At 31.3% G+C, this 17,964-nt stretch overlaps 1 protein-coding gene across 1 annotated transcript in view; it reads right to left on the bottom strand.

The window, feature by feature from the left end:
* Positions 1 to 4,264: 4,264 nt before the first annotated feature.
* The window catches only part of LOC129230355 (disintegrin and metalloproteinase domain-containing protein 11-like), a 255,163-nt gene continuing 241,463 nt past the window's right edge, over positions 4,265 to 17,964 (bottom strand). The window contains 7 exon segments of the mRNA XM_054864752.1: positions 4,265 to 4,683; positions 4,777 to 5,414; positions 7,746 to 7,901; positions 10,438 to 10,540; positions 15,511 to 15,733; positions 16,900 to 16,995; positions 17,422 to 17,500. Coding sequence (XP_054720727.1) covers positions 4,265 to 4,683; positions 4,777 to 5,414; positions 7,746 to 7,901; positions 10,438 to 10,540; positions 15,511 to 15,733; positions 16,900 to 16,995; positions 17,422 to 17,500 — 1,714 coding nt within the window.

A 17,964-nucleotide genomic window follows, 5' to 3' on the forward strand; every position in this document is an offset into this window, starting at 1 on the left:
TTGCACTTCTTTTTTTTTTTTTTGAGAAATCAAAAACTGGCTATATTTAAAAGTAAACACTCACCCCCCCCCCCACCCCAAAAAAAATTGGTTAATTGAAGGCAAGCATCATAAAAATTATTCACCATTTTTAAGCAAAAAGCAATTTTAAAACCAATTTGCATTTATTTTAAGTTCAGATTCTTTCTCTCGTGACAAATTTAGACTGGTTTTTAAAATATTATTTTAAAAAGAATACAAAGAGTTAAAGGGAAAAGTCAGTAATATGAAAATTACACCAAAGTGTAGAGCAAATGACAGATCAAAAATGACTAAAAATAATAGGAAAGTGACTAAAAAACTTTTGATAGTCTCCAGAGAACTTGAATAATATTTAACAAGAAGAAACATTTTAAAATGAAACCAGAAGGAGAAATCCTTTAAAATTTAACTATTATTATATTTTTCTATTTTTAATAGCTTGAGTTATCTTTACAAGATGGATTTTCCAAGCCCAAGGAATTTTTCGATCAACTTGCCTCCTTATACCAAAGAATAAATCATGACAATATATTAGCACATTATGTCATGCTAGAAGCACAAACACCTTCAGCAGTACAAAAGGTAAAAGGCAAACTATTTTCTTGATAAATCTCCTAATGCAAATATTACAAAAAGTACAGTAAACTCCCAGTCATCAGCGATTGGATTATCCGCGGGTCATTTCACATTTTTTTTCTTAACTGTCATTAATTGTATTTTAAACTAATGACTATGTTATTGTTCGCTTTTAGCTTTTATATATATTTTTTACATTTAATGTTAGTAGAAACATTGTAGCAATGTTTTTAGCTATAATTTAATTGAATGTATGAGTATTATTCAAATTTTTTAGCTATTGTATGCACTAGGTATCATTTCTTACCTATTATTCGGATTATCCGCAGTTTTCGCTTATGCGTAGTTTCCTTGCCACCATATTTCGCGGATAATCGAGAGTTTACTGTATTAAATGTTGGACGTTAATTTCATGCACAATAATAAATTTAAAATACTATAGAAAAAAGAAAGGGGAGGATTAAGAAAATTCTTGCAACTCAAATTTTATATTGAAAAAAAAAGAGAAGAAAAGAAAAATAAATAAAAATAAAGAGAGCAATGAACACAAGGGTGCAGTTTTAAATGTTGTCCCTATCTTAGTAAAATACCTCAGAACACATAGTTGTTAAATTAGCATTTTTGGCTATAAGCAGCATCATACAAAATAGTTGAAGAGATAGTTTAAAAGCTATTGAACTAAGATTTTTAAATGATTCAAAACAAATCAATGAAATAACTAAGAATGTGGTGTATTAATGTAAGGGCAATCAGTAGTTTTTTACACAATTTGAAATCTCATGCAATAATTTATATAGAAAAATGACTTCATTCATACTCATATTACTGCATAGAAATAAAAGCATTTTTCAAGAAAATGCTGCACGAAAACAAATCAGCATTATATATATATTAAAAACAAAAAACAAAAAGCTCTTAAACATACATACAGATTAAAAGCTTATTTTTGTTGTGGAAGAGTGTTGGAAATTTCAACTAAATGGTAACAAGAAACAAAATTGAAACTTTCTTGAAAAAAAAAAAAAAAAAAAACTGAACACAAGTAAGAGTAACTCAAAAAACTTAGTGAGTAACATAATGCACTATTTTTAACTTCTTTAATTTACCAAATAAACTTAGTAAGCCTGCTTAACTTAGCACAAAACTTAGTTACTTTTCTTTATATTTACATAATTTAGTACAAATATTTGCAACTATAAAGTTTAAAAAAAAAAGAAACTTTTAAAGTATTTACATCAAATTTATAAAATCTGAATCTTAAAATAACAGAAGGGCGCATGTTTAAGTAATCTAAAAAATGAACTGTCAAAGTAATAAATTAATTTCTGTTTTTAAAAAAGTTAATACGGCATAAAAAAGCTAAACTTTTTCATACAAAAATATTAAAAGTAACATTATTTTACTCAATGCTAAATTTAAAAAAAAAAGACACAAAATAACTCTTTATTGATATGTTCAATCATCAAACAATTAGTTGTTTTTTGTGGAAACAATCATAAATTTTATTTCTTATTAAACAGAAACAAAAAGGCATTTTTCGTTTTGTAGATCAGTTATATTACAGCAGGATGTAAAGCTCGTTTCTTTTCTAAAATATATACCAGGAGAAAAAATAGTTTACACTTTTTTGTTTCAGTTTATAAATAAACTATCTCATTTCTGCCATAAGAAATACTGCAGAAATTATACAACGTAATAATATTTTTCTGATAAAACAATTGAAGCAATGGGATGTAAATGCCAAAATTAGAAATTTGGAGATAACCAGTACAAATGGTAGCAGAACCTCTCCTCTGTTTTAGAGCAAGAGATAGTACTAGTAGCCCAGGTAGGTGCTGCTATACAGCATGATTTATAAAAACTTTTTAATGAAAGCCTACATAAGACAGGAATTTAAACATGTTTTTACTTAAAACTAGAAAATGTTCATTTAAATCCCTTTGCTTCTCACTGTTTCAATTTAAGACTTTTTCATTGATTCTTCCACATGGTTATATCAAAATAATAGTAAGTTTTCCTCCGGAGATATAAGTAAGAACCAAAAAAGTGAAAAGTTTTCTTCTGAAAAATTATATGAGAAGTTTACTGAATTTAGTTAAGCACTACTAAGTTTTCTTGTGAACTGAATGTGATTAGATTGATGCCTAAATAATCTTATCATTTGATTTTAAAGCATACAATGATAGAGAAAAACATTAGTAGGCCTTACAATACACAAGATAATTATTTTATTCTTATGATTTCTAAATTTTATTATTTTTATTGTCCTAATCAAATGGCATGCCACAATTTAGATAATATTTTACACAAACTATCAGCGGCAGCATTTCTGTCTAATGTTCGATAAAAAAAATCTCAATTGTAGTAACAAATTGTGACTATCTTTAAAAATAATTTGAAAAAAACGTTTAAATTCTTAAAACAAATTTGAAAACTGTTTTATATTTAAAACTTAAAAGTAATTATAAACTAAAATCAGATATGCATACATTTTTTCCATAAGAATCTTTTCTGACAATTTTTTTCAGAGGCGTTTTGAATACAACTTTAGATTCAAATACAATAATATTCCACATCTGGAAGAAAAAATGCATCATATGAAATCCAACATTTCTTTTCTTAAAAATATTTTCTTTGCAAGAAAATGTTTGATCTAGCTCATTCAAATAATGTGCAGTGCTGAGTCATTTTAAAGGTGTAGATGAAATGGAGAGTGAATTAGTCATTTTTATTTTGTTTATAAAATTTGTATAAAAGCAGAAGTCATATTGTTCCCTATGACTCTAAAGATCAATCAATCTTTATCACATATTACCAGATTTTCAAAGGATTATAAAATAACATTTGAAATATATCTTGACCTCAAAACATAAAAAGACTGTACTGCATTTTCTCCCAGTTTTAAAATAAACAAATAAAAAATTAATACTTTTAACATATGTATATTTTATAATGATACAATAAAGTAAGACAAAGTATTAAGTACAAAATTACTTATTAATATATTATCAATTAATCAATTGCATTCATATTGATACACTCAAAGTCAGGACCAAGTATATGTTTCATTTTTACTATGCATAAGGGTCAACTTCAGTAGAAATCAATTATTTCTTTCAAAACTATTAGTTTTATTTTGAAATAAGTACACATTTTGAGAGAAGAAAACGAGATCAAATTGATTATCAACATTCATATAGTATTTGACATCAAGGCAGAAATGTCTTTTAGGAACATACAAGATGTGTCTATTTTAGCACACCATTTAGCAATTTATTCCCCACCATCAGTCCTGACAGAGTGAATCAATCATAAACAGTTAACAAAATTATTCACATTTAAATAAAAATGTGTATATGTCAATATATATATGAATCTGTATAAAATTAATCTAAAAATGGTGACTGTTGACAATGAGCAAGAACAAAATCAGGTTTTGGTTGACCATAGACAATGGCAGCATGTTACAGCAACCTGGATTCTGAGCAAATGTGAGGTACAAACCTGTTCTGACTATGTGCTGATGCCACATGAATAAGTTAAAAACTTGCCCATTATTAATATAGGTGTGGTCCACAAAATGCTCTTTCATAATTCTTGATATTAAAGATGTTGAAAAACAATAATTTAATGACTAGAACTCTTTTATACTTATGAAAAACATTTGTTAGACCTTGTACTCCGGGAATTTCTTTTTCCCTTTCCTTTTGGCCCCCGAAGGAGGTTGTGAGCCAGAAGTGGAGGAGCTGGAAGAAGGCGGAGCAGTAACTGGCAACTGAGCTCTATCTGCCCTGGCAGTTGAAGGAGGGAAGTAACCTTTGTCATCGTACAGACCATCATACACTTCATCAGAAGGCGGACTAGGTACATATTCGCAGCCGTCTCTTTTCAGAGTTTTTTCCTGTTGTATTTTAGTGTTTAAGTTCCTTTCGTAATCGTAGTCAGATTTGTAAACCATAGGAAGAGCTTCCTCACTGGCACTACGCACAAACTGCTGTGACGAGTAATCCCCTCCCTCACCTTCTTCTTCTACGCTCCCCTCCTCGTCGAAATCCTCTTCTTCATCTTCGTTCTCAGTTGGAGGGACTCTCGTGAAATGGCCAGAAATCTCACCAGTTGATGGTCTTTGTTTGCGTCCGAGTAAAAACTGCAATCCTGGTTCTAACTGACTCTCGGTACCACTCGCACTGTCCGTCCTTTCGACCCTATAATGGCGATCTGCCTCAGGCTCACTGAGACGAAGGTCAGAGCCTGCGGGAGAAACATGAAGTGGTTGATGTTCCAACTTCCTGAGTAGGTCCTCTAAGTTTCTGATTCGTATAGGTCCACATGGAGGCACCATGTCTTCTGCCTCTTCACTACTACTATTCCCCAAGTGTTCCATGCTGTTTTTCATGATGCTGTAATCCGTCACAGCATCTGAAAAAGTCTTCTTTACATCCTGCGGGCTTCCCTGGCTATCGACTGGACGATGGGAAGACACAGAGTGAAGTGCTTCTAATATTTCTTCATGGTACCCATTCAAGCTCTTTAAAGTTCGTTCCACCTCGGTTAATGCATCGCTGTTTCGATCAGTGTGACTATCAGACTGACTCCTCAGATCTTGGTTATCTGAATGAGAAGCCTCGTCACTCCATTTCTCTTTTTCTGATCTAATAGCTCGTTTTAAAATTCCCTTCTCTGGAACCTTAGAGAGATTGTTAGGTGAAAGTTCTATGAAAGCTGAAGTTTCATCCAATAGTTCTTCTCCATCAGAACAAGAAGTGTCTTTCAGTTGTAAAACCTGCTGTCTTTTTAATTCCTGAAGCTTGTCTTCCCTAAGGGAGAAAAGAATGCTAATTTTAGACCAATTTAAATTTAAATGGAAGTGACACAGTACTAATGTAAAGAGAATGGGTGCAGTAAATCCAAGTACACAGAAGAAAAAAGCACATTATTAATGAACTTTTTGAAAATTAAGTACTCTGAATCTGTTCTATTTTTAGTTTCATTTTAAATATCTGACTAATTTAGAACACATGACCAGAGAGTAGAATACAAATCGAAATACCAAGCAGTTGAATTCAATGAATAAGCAGGACAGTTCATACTTCTAAGCCATCACATAGATTAATACATAGATTAATAAAGTCATTTGCATGCCAATATGCATTAGAATGCATATTGGCAATAACAACAATGCAAAAAAAAAAAAAAAAAAAAAAAAACATTTTAATATATATATATATATATCTTTGTTCAAGATTTTCTGAAGCTAGATAAAACTGGGTAAAAATAACTTACTAGAAAAAATATGGGTTCTAGTAGATTCACTTCCAACAGAAAATTGTACAAATTATATTCAAAACACAAGTTATTAAAATAATTTAAATAATTGATAGCTATTTTAAATATACACTACTAGCAGTTTAGTGCATATTTAAAGTAAAATTACAATTTAACTATTTAAATCTACAACTTATTGGGGAAAACTATAATAACTCTGAAGATTCTATTTAACTGTGTGATGGAGAAAAAAAGGTATGTTAACTTTTCTTCAATGGAAGTGTACTTCATTAGACAACTAACAATAGAGAAAACTCTTTCCAGTGTGATGGAGGTTGAGATCACCGATTTAATTATGTAGTTTTAATCACATATATTTTCATGAACATAACCATCCCAGTTTTTCCATTTCTTTATAATATTTTGTGTTCAAATATAAAACATCAACATGGAAAAGCATGATTAAAACATCAAAATTGATACATAAAAAGTAGTCGAAAACTTTGTACTGCATAGTGAATAAAATATGACAACGTATATAAAGTACAAATTCAGAATGAAAAAAGGTCTAATCAAAATTGATGCCTTATCACTAGTATAAAGGTAGACGAACTTCCTTAGAATCATGTGAAACAGACTTATTGATAAAACCAACAATTATATTGACTTAGTTACTTGCTATATTGCATTGCTGGAAAAAATTAAGTTCTGACTATAAGACCTCAGATGAACAACTGATTTTTCTTTGCTAATGACGAGTCCCTGTAAATAATAGTTTGCATGATCATTTCCATGACCTAAATGAAGCAACAACCATTTTCAAACATTGAAAGACCTATCCCATTTAGCTCTCCAGTTAGAAATATAATCTAAATCCTCATGGAAGCTTTTCCACTTGTTCTTCACTGTCAATTTTCTCCATAGCTTTGACATCATTCGCAAAAATACTGATGTTCAGAGAAAGCCTTCCACTAATATCATCAATAAAAATAAAACAACAATGGCCCTAGAATTGAACCTTGTGGAACACCACTTAAAAATCAGTCCACTGAGAATGATTACTCCCAACAACTACTCTTTATTTCCTCTCAGTTATTTGAAATATTTAACCCAAATTCAAGTTTTTCTCTCCTGTTCCAATACAAGCTGGTTTGCTTAGAAAATTTGCTGAACGTTATCCAAAGCTTTTGGAAAGTTACAGTCAATGTAACCAACTGTTAGGTTTAACTGCGCGTAAATACAAACACAGTAGTTTTTTTAAGCCATGGTAACCATAGCGAAGAAATGCAATGAACTAGTTGCATAGGATTCGTCCTTCCTAAAACCATACTGTTAACCTGAAAACAGATCTTTACCCTGCAGCAATTCATTATATTTATTTTTATTCGAGTTTCAAAAATTTTATAAACTGCTGAAGTTACTCAAAGTTCTATAATTACTTGTCTTAGCTTAGACCTCTTCTGAAATGCTGGTGCTATGAAAAAAGCTTGCTTTTAGTAAACTGGCATCAGCTCCAAAGTTATAAAGAGCAGAGAAAACTGTTAAAATAAAATCTACCAATTCATCTGCACACTCAACTAAACTTTTTGGACAAATTTGGTCCTGGAGCCATAGTAGCTTTCATTCCTTCCAAATAATAGAATACAACCTCTGTAGAAAACACAAAATCTTCAGGTTGTATATCAGCTTGCTTATTTCCACTTGAGATACACAATTTCTGTTTAAAACACATTTTTAAAAAATCATTAAGAATATCTAAAATAATATGAGTTTAAGATGTTTCTCCAATATCACATGATGCTTTCCTTGGCCTAAACAAAATTTGAGTTATTTTCACAAATTGCAATAAAGAATCAAACTGTAATGGGGCAAAAAAATCATACCTGTAGGAAGGCATACTTCCGAAAGTAATAATACGGTTGACATTTTCTTGTGAAGAACTATCATCTGGCTTTATAGAACTAGGAGTTGCAGGATACTTTCGACTTGTGTGTTTTTTCAGGTGGGATGGATCCGGCTTGGGCATAGCACTCTGTCTTCTGACAAAAGGAATGCTGCAGTCACTATTCTTTAATTTAAAGTACTAACAATTTATGGAAGGGAAAGAAAAAGAAAAGAAAGAAAATGGGATAATGGAAACATAATACCTGTTCTGAGAGTGAAAATTTGATATTTTTAGCTAATTTTAAAATGTGTTTGAAGCATGATTTTTAACTAAAATATTTAAAAAGTGTTTTCCTCATGAATGTTTTTAAAAAGATTAAAAAATGAAACGTGCAATAAAAATGATATAAAACTATGACTGAAAACAAATTGAAAGTGTTTTAAAATACAATGAAACCTCCGAATTGCGGACAGTCAAGGGACTAGAAGTTTTGTCCGTTATTGGGAGGTGTCTGCTATTAGGAGGAACTACTTAATTTACCTTTTTCAAAATGAGCTGTTGTTCCCTTTGTAGAACACAATCGAAACAATTGTGAAAGGTTTACTACATTTTACGTCAAGTGAAATTAATCTGTTTTTTCTTATTAAAGGCATACTGACAGCACACACTTGTCTTAAAAAGCATTTAATCAATTAAAGTAATCAGTTAAAACAGTTTGACATCTCTTTTTTGCATTAATAACGGCGGCGATCCGGCGGAGCAACCCCCCTCCCCCCACACTTTTTATGGTTAATTGATTTATTTTATCTCAAGTATCACTATTGCATGACTGACAGTTGGCAATATGACCTTGAATATGGGCAAATCTTTTTCATGTCTAAAAATTAAACAACCCAACGAAACGACGGCGCCATAAAGCCGACTACTACCGGCGTCGGTCTGCTCAATTGCATCACCTGAGAGCCCCAGTTAGAAAAACCTCCCAGTTTCCTCTTTTTTATCTTAACTTTTGAATAGTTATTGTGTATAAAATTCATTAAAATCTTAAGAAAAACGAACATTAATTGTTAGACTGACATCAGTTTTCACTTATCTGCTTCAATACTCTCAAAACTAGCCGTTACAAAATAATGACTTTTTTTTTCTTTTTCTTTTTTGCTGCCCGCAAAAAGTACCATGCCTTTTAGTTCTTTTTTTTTCTGCCCCCAACTTTTAAGCCCCAATTGTTGCCTCTGCCAATTACTACCCTTTTAATTCCAAGAAGTAGGTATAAGGAAATGGGGGGGGGTGGAATATCAGTTGTGGAGGATGAAAAGTTTGTTAAGGCAAGAAGTTACTAAGATATTCTGTGAAAAGAAAAAAAAACGGAACTGCTACGATCGCAAGGGAAATTTTTTGTGAAATAACTGTCCGTTATTCGGAGTGTCCGTTATTCAGAGTGAATTACATGGAATGGCCTATATTGAGGGACTGGGACTTGCAAAAATGTTTGTTAATTAGAGGTGTCCGTTATTCGGGAGTGTCTGTTAAGGGAGGTTTCACTGTACAAAGGGAAAAATTCAGAGAATTTAATATTAAAAAATAAGTTTATGTATCGTTTAAACATACTATGTTGAATGTAATAAAGCCCTAAATGTGATAGAAAACTTTATCATTCAAAGACAAATATACATTCATTAAATAAAATTAAGCCAGAAGAGCTTCATTCCGTTTCTGACACTTAATGTAGTACTAAATAAGAGAAGGAAAGAAGCATTTTATAACTAATTCAATTATTGTTCTTTCCCCATGCTTCAAAAACTCAGCTGCGCAAAAAATATACCTTTTTCAGGTAGCAGAAACAGCACGACACCCGTCAGACTTTTAAAGATGTCTGCAGACTATTACTGAATTGCAATTTTTTTTTTTGCTTTCTGAATACATATTTCAAATTTAAAGCAAAAAAAATGCTGTTCAAAGTTAAAGGGACAAAGGGACCCCATCCGCCGTCTACATGTATGCAGGATAGCTTAGAGGTTAAAAGCATTTGGTCCTGCAATTACCAGTGAATCAGTTTTATATTTTATTTTAAATCTGTTTTCCCCACAATTTTTTAACTTAGCAATTTTTTTCAAGCATTGCTTTTTGCTGATTCATAGTAAGTGTTATGACTAATCTAATGCTGATCTGACTTGCAGACTACTTTTGGTTTTTTAATTTTGGTCCAAGACTACTGAAAAAAAATCTGCTAAAAGAATATTGTGCCATAAATTCAGCGACATTGATGAGTGCAGCATTGTTATTTCTCAAATTTTTGAACACTATAAATCTCAATAAAGATAGAGTAACATACTTTTTTAAAACAACTATTAAAATACAAAATCAAAAGTGACGACCAGCAACAGGCTCTAGGCCTGTTGCCAAAAAAAAAAGAAGAATCTTGTCATGTCAGAATATTGAGCATGTAATGCCAATATTTTTAAAATGTACAAAGCAATAAGCTATACTTCAACTTGAAAAACTCAGTTTTATTTAAAAATTAAAATAAATAGTTAAATGAATGAATAAAACTCAACTGCATACAAAAATTCAATAAAATATGTAGAGAGAAACTAGAAACTGACAGGTAACTTTTTTATTAATCTTATATGAAGGTAAAAAAATACTCGTAATACATGAACTGACAAATCCAGATTGAGCATAGAAATTACCTGTAGCAGGTGGCTAATAGAGCAAAGAAAATAAACACTCCACCAACAACACACACAAGAACTATAACAAGAGATGGGGTGCTGAGAACGTCTTTTTTGCCAACTGGAAAAGAGAGATAGAAAAATTAAAAAAGGCATGCTTAACTGCTTTATTTCTCAAGATAATATTTTTTAAACCAAAAAGGGGGGGGGGGCAAGAAAGAAGATTTAAAATACATTGAAGCAAAAAAATGTTCACTAAAATGGGATGTAAGAAAATACGAGAAAACCTTAGTTATCTGAAACTTCTGTAAACCAAAATTTATTTTACATTTATGAAATTACTTATGTGCACTTAAACTACAGTCAACTCTCAATGATCGAAGCCCCAAGGGATCGGCTAAAATGTTTGAGTTATTGGTAGTTCGAGTTATGGGAAGTTTCCACAACAGTCTCAAGAGTTTGTTACCCAATGAAAACTTTGAGATGAAGGAATATTTGAGCTTTAATCTTAAGTGTTATCGAGATTCGACTGTATATACAGTCAATTCACGATAACTCTAATGTTACTATAATTCGAAGCTTATTTACAAATTTTCGACAGAAAAAAAACAGCCAGTTTAGTGTATGCTTTTTGCTGCGAAAAAATATATATTCTTGATTATTAAATGACTCCCGGATGATCCGGAGTTTACTGCATATATACAGTCAATTCGCGATTTATCTAGTCCGGGCCCCTTTATCTTTAATTCCACGCTAATAATGCTCGAAGTTAATTTCCTTTAACTCGAAGTTTTTTCAAAGCTAACTCGAAATTTATTTCAAAAGAAAAAAAAAGAAAGAAACAAACAAGTGGCTATGAGAAAAAACTGAATTTACCTTCACTTGCAATTCCTGCATAATAGACCTCTAAAGCAAAAAGAGCACCTGTAGAGTCAATGTGCGATAAAGGAGTTACATGTGCGGAAATGAGTTAGCTTGTTTTCTTTTGTTATACTGTACTGTTTACACCAGGGCCTTGACACGTTGCTGAACTATGAATTAGCTTTTAAGCTGCCAAGTTGTCAAGTCAACTGATATACCTTTATTCGAAGGCTGACCGAAGTTAAAAAGCCTTCTTTCTTTAGTTTGATTATTTGCTAAGTTCCTGAGAGACAGAGTGAGTTTTCTTTACTATTAAAGATGTCTAAGCAAGTACTCTGTCAATGATATTAAAAGAAAAAGAGAAACTTCAAAAGCGGTAGAATCCATGAATCCGAATTTGAAACGAATGAAGATGTGCACCTTTCCTGAAGTAGAATCAGCTCTTTTCAAGTGGTTCCAGCTGCATTGAAAGAAAAACCATGCTTTTGATTTTTTTTCTCAATATTTTTAATTAAACTGCGCATATTATGCTTAAAAACTTTTAAGTTCTGTAATTTTGTCACTTATGTGTACATATTAATTAAATATTTGATGGTTTTTTAATATTAAAATGTTGAAAACGGAAACTAGCAGTAAGTCAAACTTTCGATAAGTCAAAGTTTTCGTCGGTTCCTTTAGATTCGAGTTATCGGGAATTGATTGTATAAAGCCGCTTCAAACCTCATATTCATCTAACTATGTGTACAAATCTAACCTTTCAGCATTATAATGTTGTGATTAGGATCTGCATAGCCATCATAACGCTGCCAGGTTAAGTTTGTTCAAACTATAAGTTACTTGTTTCTTCTTGCCTCCATTTTGCTCCAGTGTTACTTTTAAAAAATACAATTAAAATAAAATAAGAATTGTTCCTTATAAGAAAAAAATTGGACTTTTTTAAAATCCATCGGTCCATTTAATAACATTGCACAAAAAATGTTATAATATAAACCAGTGATGCCCAATCTTTTTTTACCCACAGACTAGATCTCATATTAAAATGAATCTCAGGGGGTAGAACAAATATGAAATATAATTATAATTTTTTTCTAGATATCATGAGAATAATAATAAAAATAATTAAATAAAATTACAATCCAAAAATTGTTGTTATCATTACTACATGCTTATTTTATTGATACAAACTTTCCATCTGTTTTGTAGAAACCAAATTATGACTACTTGGCAAATTATGACTACTAAATATGCAACAACCATTCACAACAGCCGAATGAAGATGATCATTAGTTTTGAAAGATTTCAGAATGTATTTTTTTTTAGGTTTTGTAATACTGAACACAACAGGCCGCATGGATCAGCTTTGCAAGCCGCAGGATTGGCACCAGTGATATAAACAACACAATTTCAATCAAAACTTAAAAGGCTTTTTAAAAAGAACTAGTCGACCCGTGCGGAACTCCGCACTGTGCTTCGAATCGTTTCATAAGGCACTTCGCTCTTTAAAAATTTCAAAGGAAGAATATTAGGAAGAAGAACCGAAAAAAAGTAAGCGCAGAAGAGAAGGCATGTACTTTAAAGACATCAGTAACAAAACCTCGTTAAATACAACGTTGTGATAATTTGATCATCGCTCACTTTGGTTGTTCATATTTTCAACGCAAACATAAATATCATTAAACGTGGCTGAGTAGTGACTCGTGAAAAAGCAATAATTGTGCATGTGAAAAAACAGGTTATGGCAAATACAGTCCTGCCCATGTGAGCATCTGACAGGAAAAAAAGAAACATTAAAGAGATATTTATTGGCATGGATTCGAATTGGCGCCATTCTGATTAACAGCCTGACACCGCAACAAACTTAGCAATTGTGCCTTCCTTTTCGAAAGCTATTCATTGAAGGAATGCGTAGTAAAAAACAGCAAAAAAGCTTTTTGCCGAAAAAAAATAAAAATAAAATCATGCTTCTATATTTTGTCTTTAACCAGCATGATATGATTTAAAATTTTCGTAAAGCATGGAATTTGATTAAAGAATGACGAAGATCTCACGTAGCGATTGAAATAAGCATTCTAGAGAAGTAATAATTTAGATTGAAAATAAGTGTTTTTATCTTTGAATATTGAACTATTTCACAAAGAAGATTGCTTCAACCGTTACGGCTTAAATGCCCGCACATGTTTCTCTTTTAATCGAACACTTAAAATTCAAAACCAAAACCAGTTGAACTGAGTTCGTTTTTTAAGTGTAATTTTTCAAACGTAGACAAAATGTTTTTTTTTCAGCAGAAAGCAGAGGAGTAGAAAATGATTTCTTGCTAATGAAGTTGATAATAATTTTAATGCTTTATATCGTATTTGCGCAAATAAAAAATTAAAGGTTTACTGGGTGAAACTCGTAGTTTTAATTTGGCGTAGTATTTTTTCATTTGTACAAAAGGTTGAACACTGCTATTACAAACATCTACATTTCAGCATACAATGAAAATGTTTTTCTGCACAAAAAAGATTTCCTTTAGGTAAATCTAATACTTTTTTATACTTATATTATGCTGAGTGATCTGGATGTAGTCAGAGCTTAAAAAAAAGGAAGAACACCCTTTGATTAACAGTCAACTTATCTGAATGATAACTGTAGCCTGCATAAAGGAGTCGAAACACCAAGTAGCATTCCCACTGCATTTATTTTATTACGTGTGTATGTTATGAGTACATGTAATGCGTAATACTAATATAAATTTCATATTATATCGGAGATTCCAAGCTTGCCCGAAGTTCAGATAGTTTATAGCCGAACGCTCTACCGAAAAAACTTATCAATTTAACAAAACAACTAATTTCAGTGCTTTTAAGCTTTATAAAAATATGAACACACGCACACAGGCTTTTTTTTGCCGAAAGCGACGTAAAAAATTGAAAAACTGCATAAGAACTTTGCAAAAAAAAAAATGCATAAGAACTACAGGCTGCATCAAGGTTTTCAAACAGCAAGGGGTGTTTTCGAAAACTTGATTTTTCGATCGTAAGTCTATTTTTCATCATTAGCCAGCCTGATAAGTTTTAAAATGAGATGGGAATAATATATAAGATAAGATATTGAAGAGAAATGTTTTTAATTTTGAAAATTTTTACAATTTGTTACCGCAGGCTGCTTGAACCGTTATGACTTAGATGGCAGCACGTGTTCATCATTTAACAGCACGATTAAAATACAAAATAAATTGAACTATGCTCTATTTTAAGCGTAGCTTTTCGAATGTAGTAAAAATGTGATAAGCTTTTATTTTTTTTTTTTTGCAAAAAGAAGAAAAAATATAAAACCTGTTACTTATATTTTCGCTTACATTATGCTTTAATTTTCTTACCAAAGCCAAAGCTTTAAAAAAGAAAAAAAACATACAATTCAGAAGTAATTTAGCACAAAGTCACATCAAGTTATCATAACAGCAAGGAGCGTTTCCTTCTCATTTATTCTGTTCCCTCGCATTTGTTATTCACTTAATTAAGTGTTCATGCAGAGCGCGATATTTCTCAAATTTTTTTGATGCAGATTGTCCGGACGTGGTTCCGAACACTTATTCTCCTGGTTACGAGGAGAACGCTCTGCCGATCAAGCTATTCAGCTCTGTCGGTCATAGTGCAAGTTAAAGTTATAAGTTTAACTGAAAACCTCATTCTGGTTCTTTAAAACAGGTTTTTCGGCTGAAAAAAAACAATTTTTAGACCGTGGGTCTATTTTTCGTCAGTAGCCCGCACCATAAGCTTTAAAATAAGGTGTAAATCAAAGAAATCGATCAAGAATTGAGGAAAATCTGGCGTAGAAACCAAAAACAGGCTACAGAAATAATATATAAGGATGATTTAAGTTAACGTTTTATAAAGTGAGCGACAACTAAACAAATGCAACAAATTTCCTAATATTTTAATACAGTCTCGTTAGATACATTTTTTTAATCTCTAAGCATTTTACTTCGCTCAAAATCCTATTTCTTTTAAGTGTCACTCCTGTATGAAAGGGCTTTGTTTTTGCCATTGCGCTTGTTTTACTGCAGGATACAAAAATTTAGGAGATATTTATTTCATGAGGAAGTTTGGGAAGGCATACAAATTTGGGAGTCTCCCGAACAAAAGGAGAGTGTTGGCAGTAATGCAATAAAATCTTGCTAAGTTACTATAGAACAATTTTTTTTTAAATATTCAGAATATTAAATTTTTGAGCTGTGCGGATTCTTACCCCCATATGGAACATTTGATTTTGTGGTCTTATTCCTCCAATCTGCAACAGTTTCTAAGAGCGCTTTTTTAGTTGTAGCAGTACCGGTTTCACTAGGTTTCTCTAAAGTTCCATCAGGAGTGCTAGTAGGACCTACAATATCCAGCCCAGGATCAGATTTTTGACTACAGTCAGGAGATGTCCACATCTCATCACAGAAACAAGTATTTATATTGGAACAAACCTGAAATTTATGACATATTGTAAAAATTAGGATCTTTCGCAAAATAATGCACCATAAGAATAATAAGAAAAACATTAGTAAGGAAATCTTACTTGCAAATATTAAATTAAAAATATACAAACACTTAATATTTGTGTTGTTTACTATTAAAATTGGCTCAATCCATTTTTTTCCTTCATACTTTACAGGAGAGAAAAAACAATCATTTGAATAACCTGTGTAATGAATTCATTTTTGTTTTTATGTTTTAAAGTAGTGGCATTGTTCAGGTATTTACAGGTGAAAGTAATCTGACAGGTGAAAGTAATTATCTCAATTTCATGCTGTATTAACTCGTAAAATTAAAAATGTGAGCTGATTAAGCAATACATAATAATAATGTAGTTGATGTCTCACATAACTGTTACAGTGACTGCTCAGTAAAAACATAGATTGAGTTGGTTTTGAAATAAAATCACTTTTTGGCAACAGTTTTCACTTTGATTGAGAGATTCAATTCAAATATCCTTGCAGCATGATAGTATCCATTGATGAGTATCAATTTATGAAAGAAATAACTTTTAAAATTTCATAGATTATTCTAATTTTGAAATTCATGTTTTTTTTTCCAATTTATTTTCAATTCCATTTAAATTCACGTGTTATATCACTTTCACGTTGCATTAGCTTGTAAAATCAAAAATACGAGTTAATTAAGCAATTAATAATAATAATGTTGTTGATGTTCGTCTTAAACTTTACAGTAGCGGCTCAGTAAAAGCATAGATTGAGTTGGTTTCGAATTAAAACCGGTTTTTTGCAAAAGTTTTCAACTTGATTCTGGAATTCAATTCAAATCACTTTTAGCATGATAGTATCAATCAATATTAATTGCTGGAAAAAAAATTAAACTTCATGGATTCAGCTGGTTTTGATACTACAGATTACATTTTTACAGAAGCAATAGTAATTATACAGAAGATATAGCAAAAGAGAAGAAAAAGTGATTATTACAATGAACTTTCTATCACAGGCATATGTTGGTTAACCATCTTCTAGAAATTTAATACATAATTCCTTTTTTAAATCTGAAATCTTGTATGCAGACTAGATATCTGCAGAATTAAATCCAGTAAATTTGAGAGGGTAAACCCTTAACTGGTATGCATAAAAAAACAAAGACTTACTCCGTGTCCTGAACAAGACAGGGCAACATTGTTTGTTGGACATGATCCAGGCTCGATAAATAGGTCGACACCAACACAAGTTTGATTAACACATATCTAGAAAATAAAAGAAAAATAGTTGTAAAGAGTTAATAAAAGTATATCACAGAAATTCAGAAAAGAAAATCTTTGAAATGAATATTGTCAAAAGCGATTTTTATTTGTAGCTTTTGAAAATTGTGATTCTTGTCCCCGAAAATTTTTTCTCAGAACTCACAAGGTCCAAGATAAATATTTTTACTGTCCATAACAGATTAATATCAAGAGAAGCAATGAAGTTCCTGAATAACCCTGATAATCCAATGGCAGAAACAATTTGAAAAAAGTTACAGACAAATACTTAAAAAGGAGAAAAGCTTGTTATCATACTTTAAGGTAGAAGTGCACAACTAAACTAGATATCAAAACTCAAATAATAAGTATTTTTCAAAAAAAAAAAAAAAAAAAAAAATCTTCAAAAAAATAAACACTATTAAAACATACCTTTTCATCAGCACATTTAGTCCCATCAGTCATTAAGCCCAAGTCAGGGATGTCTACAGTTATTGTGCCAGAGGTCACTCTGTTGCAAATATTTAAAAGTAAATACGTTAATGGCTTTTAACAATACATAAATATCATATTAACAAACTTCAATAACATTAAAATCATTTTAAGTAGTAAGATCAAACTTTTATAACGGCTTCTGAATCACTAAAATTATACAAGCAGGTACCGACAGCGTGGTTGTGACATGCAGAGACTGTAGTTTCGTCTTTGTAATGGACTCATAACATGGGAGGTACTTCACAGCTTATTGCATTAAAATCATGTCTGTCAGTAATAAATATCTGTTCTGATGAATGGTTTATAAACTTATTAATAAGACATATTACTGAGAATCCTGGAAATAAAACATTATAATTTCAGTTATGGTGATTGAATATCTAATCATCAATTTGGAGCCAAGTGTACAATTCCAAGCATGTTTACGATATGCCAGAAAAAAAATTGAGGGCTTTTTGGGTGAAACAACTTTTGTATTTA

This window comes from Uloborus diversus, chromosome 9 (assembly GCF_026930045.1).
Source record: "Uloborus diversus isolate 005 chromosome 9, Udiv.v.3.1, whole genome shotgun sequence".
Taxonomy (NCBI): Eukaryota; Metazoa; Arthropoda; class Arachnida; order Araneae; family Uloboridae; genus Uloborus; species Uloborus diversus.